This window comes from Lactuca saligna, chromosome 5, assembly GCF_052625555.1.
Source record: "Lactuca saligna cultivar CGN05327 chromosome 5, ASM5262555v1, whole genome shotgun sequence".
In the NCBI taxonomy this organism is placed as follows: Eukaryota; Viridiplantae; Streptophyta; class Magnoliopsida; order Asterales; family Asteraceae; genus Lactuca; species Lactuca saligna.
In genome coordinates this window covers 222,576,044-222,595,972 of record NC_136421.1, presented here as the reverse complement: position 1 = coordinate 222,595,972, position 19,929 = coordinate 222,576,044, and the positions used below count along the sequence as shown (strand labels likewise).

General features: G+C 36.5%; 4 protein-coding genes across 4 annotated transcripts; 1 reads left to right on the top strand and 3 right to left on the bottom strand.

The window, feature by feature from the left end:
- The first annotated feature begins 6,609 nt into the window (after nucleotides 1-6,609).
- LOC145045205 ((R)-mandelonitrile lyase-like) lies at nucleotides 6,610-8,774 on the top strand. Its single transcript, XM_078993550.1, has 3 exons — nucleotides 6,610-6,844; nucleotides 6,922-8,431; nucleotides 8,528-8,774. The coding sequence occupies exons 1-3, from the start codon at nucleotides 6,754-6,756 to the stop codon at nucleotides 8,577-8,579; spliced, it is 1,653 nt and encodes a 550-aa protein (XP_078849676.1). The 5' UTR covers nucleotides 6,610-6,753; the 3' UTR covers nucleotides 8,580-8,774.
- A 344-nt stretch (nucleotides 8,775-9,118) lies between these two features.
- Nucleotides 9,119-10,512, bottom strand: LOC145045206 (uncharacterized). The gene is made up of 6 exons (XM_078993551.1): nucleotides 10,337-10,512; nucleotides 10,215-10,241; nucleotides 10,068-10,130; nucleotides 9,540-9,618; nucleotides 9,407-9,452; nucleotides 9,119-9,308 (listed from the first exon to the last, which is right to left on the bottom strand). The coding sequence occupies exons 1-6, from the start codon at nucleotides 10,373-10,375 to the stop codon at nucleotides 9,299-9,301; spliced, it is 264 nt and encodes an 87-aa protein (XP_078849677.1). The 5' UTR covers nucleotides 10,376-10,512; the 3' UTR covers nucleotides 9,119-9,298.
- A 3,194-nt stretch (nucleotides 10,513-13,706) lies between these two features.
- On the bottom strand, nucleotides 13,707-17,697 carry LOC145045201 (exocyst complex component EXO84B-like). The gene is made up of 6 exons (XM_078993545.1): nucleotides 17,234-17,697; nucleotides 16,304-16,401; nucleotides 14,680-16,228; nucleotides 14,410-14,598; nucleotides 14,179-14,315; nucleotides 13,707-14,101 (listed from the first exon to the last, which is right to left on the bottom strand). Exons 1-6 carry the CDS (start codon nucleotides 17,393-17,395, stop codon nucleotides 13,939-13,941), a joined length of 2,298 nt encoding a protein of 765 aa, XP_078849671.1. The 5' UTR covers nucleotides 17,396-17,697; the 3' UTR covers nucleotides 13,707-13,938.
- Nucleotides 17,698-17,968: 271 nt separating this feature from the next.
- On the bottom strand, nucleotides 17,969-19,363 carry LOC145045202 (ATP synthase epsilon chain). The gene is made up of 2 exons (XM_078993546.1): nucleotides 19,057-19,363; nucleotides 17,969-18,205 (listed from the first exon to the last, which is right to left on the bottom strand). Exons 1-2 carry the CDS (start codon nucleotides 19,238-19,240, stop codon nucleotides 18,177-18,179), a joined length of 213 nt encoding a protein of 70 aa, XP_078849672.1. The 5' UTR covers nucleotides 19,241-19,363; the 3' UTR covers nucleotides 17,969-18,176.
- Between the last annotated feature and the right edge of the window lie 566 nt (nucleotides 19,364-19,929).

Below are 19,929 nucleotides of genomic sequence, written 5' to 3'. Positions count from 1 at the left end.
TATAAATCACTCGATCTCATATTTGAACTTTGGGTTGCATACCGCTAAGTCGAAACTTCAAAAATAATAACTTCCTCATACGAAGTCATATTTAGACATTCTTTTCATGCACGCTCTCTGTTTAACGTATTCTATGACTTTCATTTAGATCACTAAGACTAAATATCGCTCTATCATAAATTCACTATTTACATCCTACAACGTCGTGTCGAATCCTTCGCGAAACTTCGAAAGGTCATAACTTATTGTTATAACTAGGATTTTAGTGTTCTTTATATGTACGGAAACCTTGTGACATATACTACAACTTGGTTAAGATTATTTATTCTAAACACTCTTCTATCAAAAAGTCATTTTTAGACACTTATTGCCTCTTATTTGACTAGCCCTAATCTACGGGTGTTACATTCTAGCAGTCACTACAAAAATCTATGGGAACTAGGCTAGACATGAGTACAGCTTACCACCTACAAACTAATAGGAAGAGTGAGAGAACCATTCAAACCTTGGAAGACATGCTGAGAGCTTGTGTGATCGACATTGGTAAAACATGGGATACATATTTGCCACTTGTCGAGTTCTCATACAATAAAAGCTATCACACTAGCATCAAGGTTTACCCATTCGAAGCCCTCTATGGCTGTAAGTGCAGATCCCTTCTGTGTTGGGCTGAAGTGGGTGATACGCAACTAGCCAAGAATCAAGTTCCCGATAGCACTTTAACCAGTTCTGAGATCATTCAAGAAACAACAGAAAAGATCATCCAAATCTGAGAACGGCTGAAAGCTTCTAGAGACAGACAAAAGAGTTATGCGAACAAACGACGAAAACTCTCGGAGTTCCAGTTTGGTGAACGTGTCCTGTTAAAGGTCTCACCCTATAAATGAATGATAAGTTTCGGTAAACGTGGAAAACTACATCCAAGGTACATCGAACCATTCGAGAATCTTGCTAGAACTGGCCCGGTGGCTTACAAACTCAAACTACCGCATGAACTCAGTAACATACATCCCACTTTTCACATATCTAAACTAAAGAAGTGTCTATCTGAGGAGACTCTTGTATCCCACTCAACGAAATCGAGTTAAACGAGATTCAACACTTCATACAAGAACCAGCGGAGGTCATGGACAGGGAAATCAAGAGAACATAACAAAGTCGTATACCAATAGTGAAGGCTCACCGGAATGCCAAGCGGGGACCTGAATTCACTTGGGAACGGGAAGATCAGATGAAACAAAAGTACGCACACCTTTTCCTTAGTTCATGAGTACCACTTTAGAAATGATTTCGGGATGACATTCCCTCTAACTCGGGGGAGATAATTTAACAACCCGTTATTTCAAGTCACTGTAAGTCAAACGTGTTCAAATAAAAGTCTAAACTTCAACCGTGTACAACTGAATTCACATCCTAACAATGATACAATAAGAAAATTGAATGCCATAAGGGCATGTTTATATAAGTATTGTATGAGCATACTTTGAAAACCATACTTATATAAGTTATATATACTTATATATTGAAAACCATGCATACATATGTTTATATGGGTTAGTACATTTATATATACTAAATACCATGTTGAAATAGAATAATGAGTCAACATAAGGCAAAAGGCCAAGTTAAAATTAAAATTAAACACCTTAAATATGAGATTTCGATTTTGGGAATCTAAGATCAAAGGTGTCTTTGGCTTTAAGCATCTTGGACCACATAAGGTTTTCGGTTTTGAGCATCTTGGAACAAGTTGTGTTTTCGGTTTTGATTCCTCCACTAAGACCGAAATCACTCAATTGTGGGACAACCAAGATTTTTTCGGTCATACTAGGACCGAAATCAACATCCTAGTGGCTGAAATCCACCTTAAATATCTAGATATTTTACTTTATTTAAGTTCACGAAGTGATAAGATACATATTCCAACGTAAACATCCCATCATATTTTATCCATATATATATATATATATATATATATATATATATATATATATATATATATGTCAACCGAAATCATACTTCATTTCATACCATTTCCCTATGAAAACTCTTCAGTTCTCACTCAAAATTCATAAGCCAACCTTCATATCTTCAAGCAGTTCCCCAGAAAACCTTCAAATCTTCAAACCTTCATAAGAACATCCTTAACCATTTCCCAGGAAAACAAATACTTTCAAGTTTGATTTATAGAAAACTTTGTAAGTAATTCTTACCTAAATCAATATTTAACATATTTACTATTATTTCAACTAATTATACACATATTATTATGTGTTAAATACTATTAGGATTACAATTATACACGTCTTCTAACCCGAGGATTATCGCAATCAAGTCATAACCAACCAAGAACACACACTTGAGTGAGTTCATACCCCTACGCTTTCATGATTTTTTTTATTGTTTTAGGAGGGGATTACAAGTAAAACACAAGAACTCTTGTGTTAATATTTAAATGATTTAAAATATTGTCAATCGTTGTCGTTACTAAAAACATATATATATATATATATATATATATATATATATATATATATATATATTATAATTAAGATTCAACAGGCTTAAAATTGGTGATTTTGCTTTATTTCTTGTTCCTTGTTTGGTTGTGGGCTTAGGATAGAATCATTTATTCGACTGCCATTTTAATTGTAATTATATAAGTATTATATACATACATACATACATATATATATATATATATATATATATATACATATATATATATATATACACACACTACAATAGATATAGTTTATGAAATACACATACAATTATTCATTACAAAGTGACTTTTTATTCGACACGTAACCGACAATATAGCTTTGTGAGACATACTTCACGTACTTATCCCAGTACCAACAAAACCCTGAAATTATAACCACAGTCTCCTGGAGGGAGAGCGTGACACTTGTGTATAGATCTATACGGAACTAACGATCCCACACCTAAACTGTTAGCTATAGTTAGGCCGACAGGCCTGGGGTAACAAATTTCATACCGATTCCAACGCCTGAAGAACGTCGTGTTCAGGCCATCATAGGTCATCAAGCATGGTTAGAATAACTCACAATTTGGTATTGAACAATACGATTAGTGTACAAATACGTAAACAACTTCACATAGTTTTATTTAATAATAAAACTACAATATAGTATTTTACAAAATAGTTGGTGGATCCAAGTACATACACTCACAGAGTTCATACAAGTACAACTACAATATACTATTTTCCAATACAGGGAAACTTACATTTATGGAAATATTCGTTTTATGGTTTTATGCAAATTAAAATTATATTATACTATTTCAGAGTACAAAAACTTTTACACGTTCTGGTCTTAGGGTATTAAGACTACAATACATTTACAACAAAAAATATAGGATTTTCTGGAAAAACACACTTACATTTTCAAAGAACGAATGATAGATTTCAATTACAACATGCTTATGAACTCACCAACTTAATTGTTGATACTCTTTTCAAAACCACTTGTATTCTCAAGGAATCAGTAGACAGGTACCCACACAGGTTTTGAGAAGACGGAGCTTCATAGAGTCATATACTTTGGTTTTTGCTATACATTATGGTGTCAAGTATACGTTGATTTGAACACAAGATGTAAAAACTATACATTATCAATATCATGGTTGTTGTACTTTGATTACTATTATGCAATTGTTGTGATGCTATACATGACGTCCTCCACCCCCGAACGTTTCCGTCATTCCGGTTTGGAGGTGTGACACTTTATACCTTCTGGAGCTTCTCAAGAATGTAAGAATCCCAGATTCACAAGTTGCTCCTTCACCAAGGTTATTCTAAGGATCTTCTTATTCCTCTAACACACCAATAACGCACCAAAAAGCACATAATTGAAAAAACATCCCATGGGAGTGGAGACTGAAAGGTGGAAAGGAAATGAGCCAATATGATGCTTAAATACCCCTCAAACCCTAAAATTTAGGGTTTCCTTTTGACGTGAGTATGCCTAGTGTATGTGAGTGTACTCCCAGCGTACTAGGGCGTGCCCTAGTGCGCTCAGTGTACACACATGTACGCTTAGCGAAATCCTCCAACTCATTTTACCAAAATGCCACTAGGGCTTCAAGGCAAGTTCTTGCACTTAGGGATTAAATTGACTTATAATTTAGACCAAGAGATGAATTTGAAAATACTTGAAATCTAGGGTGTTACAACTCACCCCCACTTGAACTAGACTTCATCCTCGAATTCTGTTGTAGAGAACAACTCTGGATAATGCTCCTGCATATCAGCCTTCAACTCTCAGGTCCACTCGGAGCCCCTCCGATGCTACCATCATACCTTTACCAAAGATACTTCCTTGCTACGCAAAACCTTTACCTTCCTCTCCAGAATAGCTACGGGCCTCTTGACATAATTTAGGCGCTCATCAACCAAAATATCATCCAGGGACACCATTGCATCCTCATCTAATATGCACTTTCGTAGCTGCGAAACATGGAAAGTGTTGTGAATCTGACTGGGCTCCTTAGGAAGATCTAATTTGTATGCCACCTTGCCAACCCTAGCAATAATCCAGAATGGCCCAATATATCGAGGACCCAATTTCCCCCTATTCCTAAAGCGAATCACACCTTTCTAAGTTGAGACTTTCAGTAACACCATATGGCCGACCAGAAATTCCAACTCGGATCGACGCCGGTCGGCATAACTCTTCTGCCGACTCTGAGTAGTCTGCAATCTCTGCCTGATCTGCTGAATCATCTCCGTAGTCTGAAGGACCACCTCAGTCTGCCCCATTACCCTATGGCCAACCTCGCCCCATCAAACCAGGATACGACATCTTCACCTATACAAGAGCTCAGAAGGCGGAACACCAATGCTGGAGTGAAAACTGTTATTGTAGGAGAACTCTGTCAGAGGTAAGTAGGAGTCCCAGCTTCCATCAAAATTGATGACATATGCCCACAACATATCCTCAAGGGTCTGTATCATCCACTCACTCTTAAAGAAGGGTATGGAATAAAAACTAGGCTAGTTTTTAGAAGATTTCTTCTCTTCTTTCTCCTCCCAATTTCGAGAGCACCTAGTGCTCTCTTCCCCCTCCATCTCTTTTAATTTAGTGCATGTTTTAGATGATTGAGTTGTTTCTCTGTTTAAGATTTATTTGGTAAGGCTTAAAAACTACTTATATACAAGCTAAGACTAGCATGTTTTAGTGGTTTACTCCTACTTGGTGGATACCTCTAGAGAGTTTCTCCTTTGGAACTTCATGCATCATTTCATCAGCTTCCATCTCCCACGAGAATCAAAGACTCCAAATCTTGTAATCTTTTTCTTTCTATAGTTGATTTAATCTTTTCATGATTGCAATATAAATTCTTAAGGCTTAAAAACTACTTATATACAAGTGAAGACTAACATGTTTTAGTGGTTTACTCCTGCTTGGTGGATACCTCTAGCGAGTTTCTCCTTTGGAACTTCATGCATCATTTCATCAGCTTCCATCTCCCACGAGAATCAAAGACTCCAAATCTTGTAATCTTTTTCTTTCTATAATTGATTTAATCTTTTCATGATTGCAAAATGATCGTTGGTGGGTTAAAATGGTTTTAAGTTTATTCAAATCTTAAAGCATATAGCTTTGAGAATAAAACCCAACATACATAACATAGGAGATTACTTTTTCAATAAACACAATACCATGGGATATACCCATGACACAATAACATAAAAAAGTTATATCACTTCATCGCCACATAAACACCACTTCACAATCACTTACCCTAGGAAATGTTCATCACTCTACCATCCCAAAATACGTCTAACTTTTAATACAAAATTATATATATATATATATATATATATATATATATATATATATATATATATATATATATATATATATATATATATATAGCAACATCATAACACATAAGGGAGTTGTGTTTACGTGCTATAACACATGTTACCTGGGCATTAGCCTAAGGTTGATAGACACATGTTACCTGAGTATTAGCCTAAGGTTGATAGGTATAGGTCATAATCATCTAGGCATTAGCCTAAGGTTGATAGGTATGAGTTATAGTCACCTAGCCATTAGCCTAAGGCTAGTGGGTATGGGTCATATTCTTCACAGAATTTTGTCACGCTATGTCATCTCCATATAATTTCATATTTGTTAGGAAATACCCACCGCACTACTTTAATTTCCGCTCTGCCTTTCCAGGAACCACGATGTTCTTGACCTATACCGAGCAGTTTGAGAGAGAGAGAGAGAGAGAGAGTGAGAGAGAGAGTGAGTGTGTGTGTGTGTATTGAAGCATCACAAGGTGTTCTTCAAACAATTAAATATTGTGAAGGGATTTTTTTCTAACGAGTAGGTTGAATTATATTTTAGTTACAACAAAACTAATGGTATGTGGTAAATTTCATGGTTTTTACTGAAGTTACGATTTTAGGAGACGTTTATATTGATGAATAATTTGAGAAATAAATAAATAAGAATATGTTAATTAATCTTATACCTTATCTTATGAGATTTATTAGGGACTATATAATAAAGACTAGTGTTATTAAGATGATACATTTGTATTGTAATTACAAAATGAGCGATGCAGACGTATCCTAAACTCTAACAGAATTTCCCACCAGAAACTTACAAGAAATATTTTCAATTTCTTTTTTCCACAAACACAGTTCCTGAAATTTGTAGAACCTGCACTGCTCTGTTATTCTCCATTCTGTGCATTTCGTCTCCACCAAGAATGGCGTCAATCATCCCCAAATGCTTCTCATTCATCATCGTCATCATCAACATGATGCTCTTTTCTCTAATTTCATCAACGCTATCTCAGAGTAAATCACCGCCATTTTATTCTTTGTTTAGATGCTTCTTCAATTACTCATATCATTTGTTTTGTGATTATTACCAGGTCCGACATACATGGCGTTCGTCGTTAACGCAACAGCTCTTCCGCCGGAGGACTCCTTTGACTACATAGTAGTCGGCGGTGGCACAGCAGGTTGCCCATTGGCAGCGACGTTATCAGTCAATCACCGTGTCTTGCTTCTTGAAAGAGGCGGTGTTCCGCACAGCAACCCTACCATCATGAGACAAGAGGGTTTCATCCCCACTCTCCGGCAAGTCGACCCATTCCACTCCGCCGCCCAAGCATTCACTTCCGAGGAAGGCGTTCCCAATGCTCGTGGCCGGATTCTTGGCGGCAGCAGCGCCATTAACGCCGGATTTTATAGTCGAGCAGACGATGAATTTTATGATCGATCGGGAATCAATTGGGATCCGCTTTTGCTCGAGCGTTCTTATCAATGGGTTGAGAAATCCATCGTGTTTGAACCCCAGCTACAGTCGTGGCAAACTGCCCTTCGTGATGGATTATTGGAAATCGGTGTTCAACCTTATAACGGATTTACGTTAAAACACTCTCTTGGAACCAAGATCGGTGGTTCTACCTTCAACAGCTCCGGCCATAGACACAGCGCCGCTGATCTTCTGAATCTCGCTAGAGAAACAAATATCAAGATCGCCGTCTATGCAAGCGTTGAGAGGATCTTATTCGCTGCTTCAGATTCTCCTGAGTCCAAGGAGAGCGCCATCGGCGTTGTGATTCGTGATAGTGCTGGCTATTTTCACCATGCACTGCTAAGGGAGAAAGGAGAGGTCATTCTCTCCGCCGGGGCCATTGGTAGCCCCCACCTGCTTCTCTTGAGTGGCATCGGACCACGCTCGTACCTTTCTTCTTGGGGGATTCCGGTGGTAAATCATTCTCCGTTTGTAGGGGAGTTTCTGTATGATAATCCACGAAACGGAATATCGTTTGTGTCACCTAAGCTACTGGAGCATTCTCTCATACAGGTGGTGGGCATTACTGATTCCGGTGCTTATCTCGAAGCATCATCCAACGTCCTTCCTTTTCCTTCTCCTGTACACTCTATCTTCATGCGATCTTCATCTTCTCCGTTGTATTTTAGTGTCGCCAGCATCATGGAGAAGACCATCGGCCCTCTATCTGCCGGATCACTTCGTTTGGCGTCCACAGAAATCAGAGTTAACCCAAACGTACGTTTTAACTACTTCAGCAACCCGGTGGATTTGCAGAGATGTGTAAACGGAACGCGTAAGGTTGGTGAGTTGCTTAGAAGCCAGGCGATGTCTAGTTACAGGTTCCTGGGATGGTCCGGTGCAGAGTTTAGATTCATGGGTCTGCCATTGCCGGCAAACCAAACAAGCGATGAGGAGATGAGTGATTTTTGCCGGCGGACTGTGAGCACAATATGGCACTACCATGGCGGATGCGTGGTGGGGAGGGTGGTGGATCCAAATTTGAAGGTCATCGGTGTTGATTCTCTTCGAGTAATTGATGGTTCCGTTTTCTCAATTTCACCTGGCACCAACCCACAGGCTACTGTTTTAATGCTTGGAAGGTAAGTTTTTTTTAGCTTGTGTTGTGTTTGATTCAAGTCCTGAGTTTGAGTTAGAGTTTGACTGACACCACCATTGTTGATTTGTAATTGTTGCAGGCATATGGGTTTGAAGATTTTGATAGAAAGAATGCAAAAGGCAAACACTTAGATCTTGATTTCCTTGTTATGTTAATATTACACATTTACACCCTTGTTTGTTGTATTCATTCATTCATGGCTTCTGTTACTGATGATAGATATTCAAAATTTCATGTTGGAAATGACACTGATAACACAAAATTTTATATCATGTAATTAGAATTGTGGCGTGTGAGTTAATAAAGCCACTATGGTCTGATGCTAATTGTTATTTGTGAATTCTTGTTCTGAGTAAGTTGATGCTTGTAATGTCGTTTTATTTTGTGGGTATGAAATAATAATAGGTGGTTACAATTTTACTACAAGTTTAAACAGAAATTAATGGAAAATATATAGGGCAAATTTGGGGGAAATAACATCATATTTAATGAATAAACTATATTTTAACTTACTCATGAAAATGTATATAATTTGCAGCTGATTTAGTCTACATGTACGATGCTATTATGAGTCAAACTTACACTATGTCAGTATATAAGGCAAAAATCAAAATACAATGCTATTTCCCACAATCTGTGCAGATTTTTTGTGGTTTGTCAAGTAAAGAAATTTATGCAAAACGATAGATCAGCTTAGATACCATATAAAATGCAACATTACAGTTCATAAAGCTCAGTTACATGAAAATAAAAATCTAACAAGATCCCGGATCAATTCACACACCATTCCCTTCATCAAAACAATGCCTAACATAACTTGCAAATCCTACCCTGATGCAAATGCTCCTCATCACTTTCCCCTGAACACAATGAAAAGAAATGGATTTTAATCACATTGTAATATTGGAAACTAAAAATGGATAAAAATTCACACAAACAGAGAGAACAAGTGACATACGAATTCATCATCAGGGTAATGTTGTCCCCTTTTAGTAGAATCCTTCCTACACATATCCAAAAGTTAAAATTTAGAATAGAAATAATGATGGGAAGTTAATCTAGAGAAAGATGAAAATATAACATTGACAAACCTAGTGGCTTTCTGGTCTTCTTCTTAATGCTGACTTCCTCAGCCTCATCAAGAACCAAATTCATGTACTCATCAAACCCCTACATCAAACAAATAAACACATAACTTTTCAAGGGGATAATATGCATCATGTTGTTCTGTTGAAAGAGAAAAAGGCACGCTTTGATTCCTGATTTACCATTTATGGATATCCATTATCAAAATAGAAAAGGAAAACAAAGGCATATTTTGATTCTTGATGTTATGGGTAGTACTTATCGATCTGTTGTAAATTTAACATCCATTTTATTCTACTTACAAAGCTAAATGTAGTTAACAAATCCCCTAGAAGGTTTCGTATGTCCATATAAATTTTGAAGAAAGCAAGCCTTTGACATCATATTTAAAGTCTGTAAGGTCAAGAGGGTATCGTTTACTACCAGTCAAACCCTAAAACCCAAACCATAGATATCATTGGCTACTCGGGTCGCTCAAATTCTACGGGACACAGGTCTTAAGGACTAGAAAGAAAGCTCATGGAAAAACATACGATTATGCGGCCTTCAATCCTCAAGTCCTTCTGCTCAAATAGCCATATCTGAATACGAGCTTTCTGTTTCGCAAACAAAACATAAAGTAAGGAAATCATCCAGCAACGTGTAAGAAAATCGAAAGGAAAAAGCTTGCAGGAACTTACACTCTGGAGGAACCTAAAGATCAGATTCTGAAGCAAAGGAGTAAAGAAAAAGATTGAAATTGCATTAGTAATTAACCGATGAAAGAATTAGGATAAGTTGTTGAGGGATGAGAAATACATACGATCGGTTGGGTCATGATCCTCTGGACTTTGGTGGCCATGGCTGCTGTTGTTGTGGATGTCCTCTCCTTTGATTGATAACGCAGTCGCAGAGAAAACCCTAAAGATCTCTTACGGGAGAGGAGACTGAAGTGAGCCTTTGTTTCTGGTCAACATTTACAGTTTCCCCCGCTCCTTTTATTCTTCTTTTAGTTCGTCTTTCAATTATTCTTGAATAAGTTACACGAATAGTCCTTGTGTTTTGCGTGTTTGGTCCTTCTTATATGGCTTTGCTACGATTTTGGTCCCTGACAAACTTCAAAAGACTTTATACCCTTATTGGATTTTTTAAATATTTATTTAATTAATTTAATTGTTATACATTATTTAAATCATGTGGTGGCACCACCCACCATTCAGATGACCCTCCTTATCTCCCTTTACTCAACACACATTTCATACAACTCACATAAAATTATGAAACATGTCACCATGCTTGCATCGATTAATGTATCTCGTATTGATGCGACATCCTATAAGTGACTATATACGTTGAAATCTTCTTTTCTTCATAATATCTATTTTGGAGAGTATCGGACCTCATATATATCTTACATGGTATCATTGTTAGCGTCTAGCATCCTGTGGTGGTTTAACACATTTATGTATCTATACACATTGAGCCTCTATCACTCTCTGATGTACCTTACATTAGTGCGACATAATCCAATAAATGGCTAAATATGTTGGTGTCCCCTCTTTCCATAAGAGATATTTTGGTAAAAAATTCTTAAACTCCACATATACCTTATAGTCTCCGACAACGACTTGACCAAAATATATAATTGTCCCACTCTCACCAGCTTGGTCTCGAGCTTTATAGTAAGGGAAGTGATATTTCCAATTAAGAAATTTATTCATCTACATAAAATGTATGGTTTACTGATTTGTACGATAGCTACAATGATATTGTATTTTATATGGATGGATCAATTTTTATTGGAAAGGGAACTTCCCTAACGAGGTTTTTCGGGCCAGCTTTCGCGTACCGACTAATCCCCCGCTACAAACATAAAGCTTTGCCTCATGCCCTGGAGTCACTACAGGCGAACCTCCATGGCCACAAGAGCTGAGTGGTGTTAGGATTTGAACATGGGTCAATAGGTTATGGATAGATCAATTTATTAAGTGGAAATATCATAGTAAATTAGAAATAACAAATGGGGGTTTCAAACAATCAATAATTAATAAAAATTAATAACAAAACAAGATTATGTACCCCAAAATAAAGATTCATGATGGTTATCTTGCTTCATAATAGAATTTATGATTTCAAACAATACTGACTATGTAATAAACTGGGGTTTAAAACATGCAATGAATATGTAATAAATTTGAAGCAACAAAAAGGTGGTTGTATAATTGAACTTGCGATTTCCATGATTCCCCACACAAAAACCCAACTCCAGATTTAAAACCCACTTTTATTGCAGTAATGATGATAGACAAGAGGAGCATATACCAGAAAGGATTGAATGGGAAAATGGTTGAGGGGATGTGTTTTCGTGTGACCAAAGATTTGCATCGAAGGGTGGAGGGTTATGGGGGTAAGAAGGGATATGTAGGATAGGGATGTCCATGTTAAATTAGATAAAAGGTGGGCGGGGATGGGTTTATCGGTGATCCTCGTCAAGATTGTAGTGGTGGTGGTAGGAAGGTTGTGGCGTTTTAGAGTTGTCGGTGTCTCGTTGATAGAATGGAGGAAGGAGTCAGATGTGTCATCAGGCTTCATTGGAGAGAGAGAGAGAGAGAGAGAGGGGTAATAAAGATCGCCAAAAGCTATAGGAAAACCATATAAATCTACACCCAAGTTTACATTGCAAAAGTAATAACTAGATAATGGTTCTCCTTCATACTAATTCCAAATTTACATGCTTATAGATGTCCTAAAAAACGTATCAAAGAGGTTATACCCTCTATATCTTCACACTGAATCCTTAGGATACATGTCACAATAATAATAAATACATAAAACAAAAGGGAAAATAACCCTGAAGGTTAACCAACTGTTGGTTTTGTTCACATTTGGTCACTTTCTTTTTTTTGTATACAGTATACCATCTAATTTGTTGTTTGTGTTCATCATAACCCTTTTAATCGGCTGTCACATGTGATAACCAGCGAACACAAACAACAAGTTAGATGGTATATTGTGTACAAAAAAAATAAAAATATATATATAAATAAAATCAACAGTTGGTTACCCTCCTAAATCATTTTCCTTAATATTAACCTTCCATTTCCTCCTAGACTAGGTTCGAATCCGTCCACCTCTACTTCATTATCTTTCTATTAATAGTTATTGTTATGTCGTCACCCTTTCTCAAACTTTTGTTTTTATAGTTTACACCTAAATTTTAACTTTTTTACAAATTTGGTAAGAGAAAACATTTTAATTATTACCCATTTTTTAAGTTATAACTTTGGTCCATTTTAATGGATTTTATAGATGTGATAAAAATATGTTTATAACTTTTCCTTGACTTCTTTTAAAAAAATCTTTTTATAAAAGTAAGTCTTTTTGAAACAAAAATTACAATTTCTTTTAATTTTTCTTCAAATCTAAATTAGACAAATTATTTTACATATTCTTTTATATGTTTTGTTTATAAAGATTTTATATACTTCTTTTTATAGATTTTAAACATTTTTTTTCTTCTTTACGAATTAAAACCCTAATTCTACTAAAAAAATTAACATACAATTTGTGAGAGTGTTATTTTTAATTTTTGTCATCTAACATAAACATTTTTTACATTGACTAGAAAAAGAACGATGTCGTTAATTTCTGTTGAGAAAATGATTCGAAAGGATAACCAACTGTTGGTTTTATTGATATTTGGTCCATTTCCTTTTTTTATGCAATATATCATTTAACTTGTTTGTGTTCCATCATAACCTTTTTGACCGGCTATCATATTTTTTATTCAGTTAAAAGGGTTATAATGAACACAAATAGCAATTTAGATGGTCTATTGTGTAAGTAAAATAAAATAAAAAAACAAACAAACAAACAAAAACAAATATAAAGAAAATCAACAGTTGGTTACCCTCCTAATTTAATAACAAACAACACCTAATTGTCTGCAAAATAATGTTAATTTTATATAATCCTCTATAACCTACCCTTTAAAAAAAAAAAAAAAAAAAAAAAAAAAAAAGGAAGGATCTATTTAGTTCGTCGATACCAAATATTGTTTGGTGCATCTTTATTATAGTATTTGTCATTGTCATACCTTTTCCCATACTAAACAGAATTAAAACAATCCACACCAAAAATATATATATAATTGCCTTTATCCACCCACGCTTGTGAAAGAATACCAAAAAAAATTGCACTCAAAAGTTATAAAAAATAAAGAAAGGAAAGAAATTTACATGCTCAAATGCTAATGCTCCCTCTACCGGAGAAACATAAAGAAAGAATTCCTAAACTTGTAATGCCCATATCTAACACAATGATATTATATGAAACGGAAAGAAAAGAAAAGAAAAGAAAAGCAGGAAAAATGAAAATATTCTACAGAAGAAATGTTGGTGAGAATGAGATATACAAACAAAACAATCAAGAACTCCCATGAGATCTGATGGAGGATATGGATTGTGCTGAAACAGACGCAGTTGGACTGCTTAGATCTCTTTCCCCATTCGCTATTCTTGGCTTCCCGCTCAACCTATCTATTGCGTCTTGACTTATCTCTCCAAACCACTCATCCTCAGGAAGCACACTGCCAACAAAAAGAATCCTACCATTATTACTCATGTAATCATAAATATTTTGATAATTTGTATTTGTAACACTCACGCATATGGATCCACTCCCGTTGCAGCAAAGGCTGCAAGTGCTTTAGATATGATTTCATTCACCACTCGGTTTAAATTCCGCGATAAGTAACGCCCTTGCGCAGCAAACGACAGCACAAACTTCATATCCAGATAAAACTGCAAATTTCCATCGCATAAACAAACAATTATTCTCACAAACACCCGTTTTTTAGTCTTTTGTCCATATCATATCATATCACTTGTAATGTACCTGTTGAAGACCAAGAGGACCTAAAGGCCTTGGTCCTTCCTCAATATCGTCCCAAAAAGTTTGGTCTTCTGAAAGCCACAAAATCACAGTCTCCGTAAGCCTCATCAACAACATTGTCGAAAAACGTTCCCTTCCAACAAACATTTCTGCTGCTATTCCAGACATCCTGTAAAGTTTCGCATAAAGTTCCTGAACAACACCAATAAACCAACACTTAGCAATTCTGATTTATATATTACAATTAATAATTGATTTATATAATCCAAGTACCTGAAAAACAGGAGAAGGGAACCATTCGATTTCCTCAACATTTCCATCCATATGTATGTACATATCAGCAGTAAGATGACTATCACCCTCTTCAGTGAAAATAAGGTCTAACGCATGTTGCCTGCAGAAACTATCCTTCAATCTATCTACAATACCCGCAAGCCGTCTCTTCCATTCCCTTTGCTCCGTGTTCCGATTTTGCCCTGAAGGGCGTCTACGAGGGTCATCTTTGTAAATATTTTGACCTTGTGGGGTAAGTTTCATGGCTGCACGAGGCAACAATTCATCAGCTAACAAAGATGCATTCGCAAGCAACGCCATTTGTTGGGCTTCAGTCTCTGCCATCCGGACAATTTTACCCCCAGACCCTTCGTAGCTTCCTTCTTCTTCCATGGACCCCGGGAGTGCTCTTATCAACATGCTCACATAAGAATTAAACACCTGAAACAAACCCTCCAACATTTTACCTCCTAACTGCATGCTCAAAAGTGGGCCCACGTCCTCGAAGAAATCCTGAACCATCACATTGAACCTTTGAGCACTGCTCGAGAGCTTATGGTGATGAGATGTTACGGATGTTGTGGACCTTCCGGAAAGACGTGTGACAGCTGGCGAATTCGAAAGATCCCAATCATCCGCTGCAGCTAAAGCAGCTGTACTCTCTTCGATTCGTTTTAGATTCGCATCGAGTGCTTGTTCGACACTCGGTCTAAAAAGTTTTAAAAGAACAGGACAAAGTGCTAACCCACGAGCTTCAAGCAAAGTACAATGTCCTAAAGCTATCTGTACACATTCAGCAGCAGCCCTAAGTCCACCAGCAGCAGCAGATGAAGCTAACGCGTGTCGTTTCACAAGAACAGCAAAGTCCTCAACTTGTTTTGTAGCCCACATCACAAGCTCAGAGATATACGCGGGTTCTTTACCAAAAATAGCATTTGAATCCGTTGCTGTTTGTGCAATAACAGAAAAAACTAACTGTGAAATGGCAGCTGTGTAGGCCCCACCATATGAAGTGCTTGAAGGGCGAAGGTTCTGCATGTTGGATTGAAGTCTTTGGTAATGTGCTTGAAGGAGTAGAGTATGGGCGTGGGGCCCATCTCCTAGTTTCTTAAGGGCGCTGATGGCTGCACGAAGCTCACTGCCACGTGTTGTGGGTTGAGAGGCGGCTTCTGAAAGCTGATTGGCTAATCTTTGTCTGCATTCTGTTATGGCAGTTTGGAGGGAGGCTAAAACAACGGGACTTAGTGAATTGTTTCCTTTTGCTTCTGAAGCTATGCGATCGCCTTCATCTAGGGTGGATAGAGCTTCTTCTACTCTTCTTTCAGCTAATAAAACATCCAGAATATCGGGAAATTCGATTAACCAATTTTCTAAGTCTGAAGGGTCTCTGTCTAGATCGGGAGATAAACCGGAACCTTCCGGAAGAGTGACGGATAAAGAATCGACATGGACCCCATCAGCTAGACCATGGATTATGGTGGCTTGAGTGGATAGTAAGTTTCTTATGGACAGTAGTTCGCCTTCTAAATCTGATATCTCTTTTGATGTGCTGAAATTTTTTAAATTTATACCAATATTAGTTACCATTTTGGATTAAGATTATGAAGTGAAAGAGAGGACCCACCGTATGAATGCAGTATAATTAGCGTATACACTCCTTCGCATTTCCTCTGCAGAAGCTTTCTTTAAATCCAAAAGATATGAGCATAATTGTCTTATCTCCTGTGAATGAGGTACATGTGAGTTATATTGAAGCAATATATCAATAGAATGGAAGATGATTATTGTATGGAATTGAATAATTACTATTAATAGCTGAACAGCGAAAAGAAGCAGACAAATCGAACTTTTTTTTTTGGAAATAGTTACGATCTTGACAAGATATTACGATTCTTGGTATAGCATATATGCATCACTTTAACACAGATTACATATATGACTTGTTTAAAACGGTAATTATCTGAAGTAGGTATTGTAAAGAGCCATGTCAAACAAACACAGACACAAGAAACACATAAATACCTTTTATATTCAAATTTATGCTGCAACATATTTCGAATTGATATACAGGGTGTAACAACTTTAACTCGCTAGAACTAGAAGGGGTGGATCCAAGTATCATATGGACCTAGTATTGATACATTTGATGGTGAAATGAACATTAGTTAGAACTAGAGGGATGGATTCAAGTAAATCATATACACCTAGTATTGACACATTTGATGGTGAAATGAATGATCCTATAATGATGATCCCACCCGACCAGCTGTCATTACATGGATGAAGTCCCGGTTGATCATAAGCAGCTCTATCCTCACAGCAAATAAAGCCAATGCTCAATAGCACAACAGTAGCTAGAAATAAAGATTCACAAATGCGACTATGAAGTATAGATGAATTGTTATACAGACTATAATTATCTAGATAGTTTGAACTTGAAGATAAAATATTCAGGCTACGTTATAACAATGGACAGAATACCTACAATTTCTCACAAAATTGTCCTAAAATTAGAATTGTAAGACCGCGCATGAAGCATTTGGGCGATACTGACCTTCTCGTTCAAGGAATTACACTTGGAGTTGACAAAGCCATCGGCGTCGAATTTATCGGACTTGAAAATGTTGAGATTTTCCTCGAGCTTGGGGCCGGTTTCCTTGGAGTTAGCTTTTACAGGGGCGCCTCCTCTTGACCGAGATGACAGCTTTGAAGACATGTCGCTGAGTAAAAGAAGATCGAAGGAACGAGAATCTAGGGCTGGAATCAGATAGGTGTAAAGAAGACGATTATAAGAGACGGAAGTGGTTTGTTGAATGAATCAAAAGCTCAGATCTGAATTTGTGATGATTGTATGAGGGTAAAGAACTGGCATCGAAGAGACAATTATGGAATGATGATGGATCAAGGATCAAAGCGGTGGCTGGCTACGCCGGATATCCACCTCAGAGAGAGAGAGAGAGAGAGGGAGAGAGAGAAAATTAGTTGGTTTAAAGACTTTAGACGATGTATCTGCAAATTATTGCTGGGTTTGATTCATTTTATTTTATTTTTTATTTTATTTTAGACTTTTTTCTTTCTTTTCTTGAGAGACTGTTCGTTAGTACGATTTTTATTTTTTATTTTTCCAGTATTGCTTTGCTTCGAAGGATAATTTTTCTATATTTACGTTTTATTTGAATTTTTGAAGCTTTTTAATTATTATTTTTATTTTGATTTTGGTCAAATGAGTTGGTATTCAGAATCCAACCAATATTTGGCGTCAGTGAGTTGTTAAATAATACATATTCCATACCAAAGAAAACCTCACATTTCATCTAAATGCAATTTGCTTGTAATTTTACATGGGAAAAAATAACACACAGAATCCATTCAAAAATCACTACAAAATTTATTATTGCCAACATTTTTCAAGAAACAAGGCCTCAATTTTCAACAAGCATGGCCTTGATCAACTTCAGTAAAAAACTAAAAATTGCAAAATGTAACATCTTCCTGCCTCATTCATCAGGAGAATCTGACCGAATAGCTGTTCAATAGACAAAAACAAAGAGTCAGAAAAATCTATTCAAAGATATAAACAAACGATCTTACATTAACATCAAAAAAATCAAAGCATAAAATCCCATAATAATTGGATAAACATTTGGGATTAAGATGATACATGGACAAACAAAGAGAATAATGCTAAATCTAAAAGAGATGTTATGAAAATTAATCGCCAAATATATTAAGATATTTATGTGAAAGGGAACAACCATGGAAAATATAATGTATGTGGACTCTTAAATGTACATTTGCTATTACAAGGTTGTTTCTAACCATGTATGTGATTAAGGATTAGCATGTGTGTTTTAAGATGGTTTCAACTCGGAGAATAACACCAAAAATCCTAATGCTCAGTTTGAATATATGAAATCTGAAGAGACAAATCTGCCAATTACCAAAATACTAAATATAGGTACCAAAACATGGCTTATTGAGTTCAGGAAACCAGATTATTACAATCCCAAACATAGCCTCCAAATTGACATAACAGCTATGGAACTTTTCACAATCGACATGGAAAAACTCATTTCTTTTTCTCCTGATTCTTATAGGAAAGAGAGAATAATGAAGACCACGACATAATGGGGAAGATACAATAAGTTTATCATCTGTTGACATTAGCATAATGGCAGGTTCCAATTGGCGTAACGAATCATACAGTTATCATCACAGAAAGAAATAAATTGCCTAGACATAAAATTCCATCACGAATGAAGGTTAACACAAGCAGAATATAATCAACAATAATCGCACCGTGGAAGAAACCCTAGATCTAGGAGACTTAGAAATCGAAATAATTGGGAAAAACTTAAAATGAGGATAGGAAATTACTAGGTTTCTCAGGTTTGCCATCGGCCCATTTGGTGATGGAGAAATGGACCTTCTCCCGACTGATAGCTTCGGACTTGTAAGGTTCCTTGAGACAGTTCCTCACAAGGCTGGCACATATGTTCGAGTACGATATATACGTCATCCCGGCAGATCTCCAAAACGGCACAGCAGCGGTTGAAGCCATGACAATCCTTCTTTCTTTTTCTGTAGATGTGTTTGTATATGTATATTGGCCTAAAGGTCGTCTGCTCGATCTCTCCCAATATTCCGATAAATTGAACGGGGATGATTACATCGAAATTTTGAGGACAAACCCCGGAGTTTACAGGGAGGCTGCTTTTCAACCCTTAATAATGTTCCACAGGATAACAAACCCTTCGACTTTTTCTCAACGGGTTAATGATCTAGAAATATAACGAATTTTAGTCTTTATCCACATGTAGGTAACCATGTTTTTTCGTACACATTTTGACCATTGAACTTGTTTGACTTGTTCAAAATAAGTTATATGATTGGTAATTAGCAGTAATATTACCATATTATGAACAAGTCAAACAAGTTTACTAGTCAAATGTGTATAGAAAAAACATGGTTACTTAAATATAGACAAAAATCAAAGTTCATTACCATTTTGGTAATATTGGATTCTTTATGCTAAGTGCAATACGTGATATGGAATCGGGATACCAGGTCTTTGTGTCTAAGGAGATAATCAGGTCATGGGCCAACCCAGTTTAGGCCCAACTAGTTAAGGGTTAGGTTGTATACGCTTAAGGGGCTAGATTGTGTGCGCTTTAGAGATATGGCAACATATCCTAGCCCATGACTAGTTGGCCTATAATTGGGTTGGTCCAAGCCTAACCTAATTGTCCA

Coding starts and splice junctions, on each gene's coding strand:
- LOC145045202 (XM_078993546.1), bottom strand. CDS start 19,240: ATGGCTTCAACCGCTGCTGTGCCGTTTTGGAGATCTGCCGGGATGACG. Junction 18,206..19,056: donor TGGCAAACCTGAGAAACCTA/GTAATTTCCTAT, acceptor TCTATTGAACAG/CTATTCGGTCAGATTCTCCT.
- LOC145045201 (XM_078993545.1), bottom strand. CDS start 17,395: ATGTCTTCAAAGCTGTCATCTCGGTCAAGAGGAGGCGCCCCTGTAAAA. Junction 16,229..16,303: donor AATTATACTGCATTCATACG/GTGGGTCCTCTC, acceptor AAAAAATTTCAG/CACATCAAAAGAGATATCAG. Junction 14,102..14,178: donor ACGGGAGTGGATCCATATGC/GTGAGTGTTACA, acceptor TTTTGTTGGCAG/TGTGCTTCCTGAGGATGAGT.
- LOC145045205 (XM_078993550.1), top strand. CDS start 6,754: ATGGCGTCAATCATCCCCAAATGCTTCTCATTCATCATCGTCATCATC. Junction 6,845..6,921: donor TTCATCAACGCTATCTCAGA/GTAAATCACCGC, acceptor GATTATTACCAG/GTCCGACATACATGGCGTTC. Junction 8,432..8,527: donor ACTGTTTTAATGCTTGGAAG/GTAAGTTTTTTT, acceptor TAATTGTTGCAG/GCATATGGGTTTGAAGATTT.
- LOC145045206 (XM_078993551.1), bottom strand. CDS start 10,375: ATGGCCACCAAAGTCCAGAGGATCATGACCCAACCGATC. Junction 10,242..10,336: donor GGATCATGACCCAACCGATC/GTATGTATTTCT, acceptor CCTTTGCTTCAG/AATCTGATCTTTAGGTTCCT. Junction 9,619..10,067: donor GGATTGAAGGCCGCATAATC/GTATGTTTTTCC, acceptor TGTTTGATGTAG/GGGTTTGATGAGTACATGAA.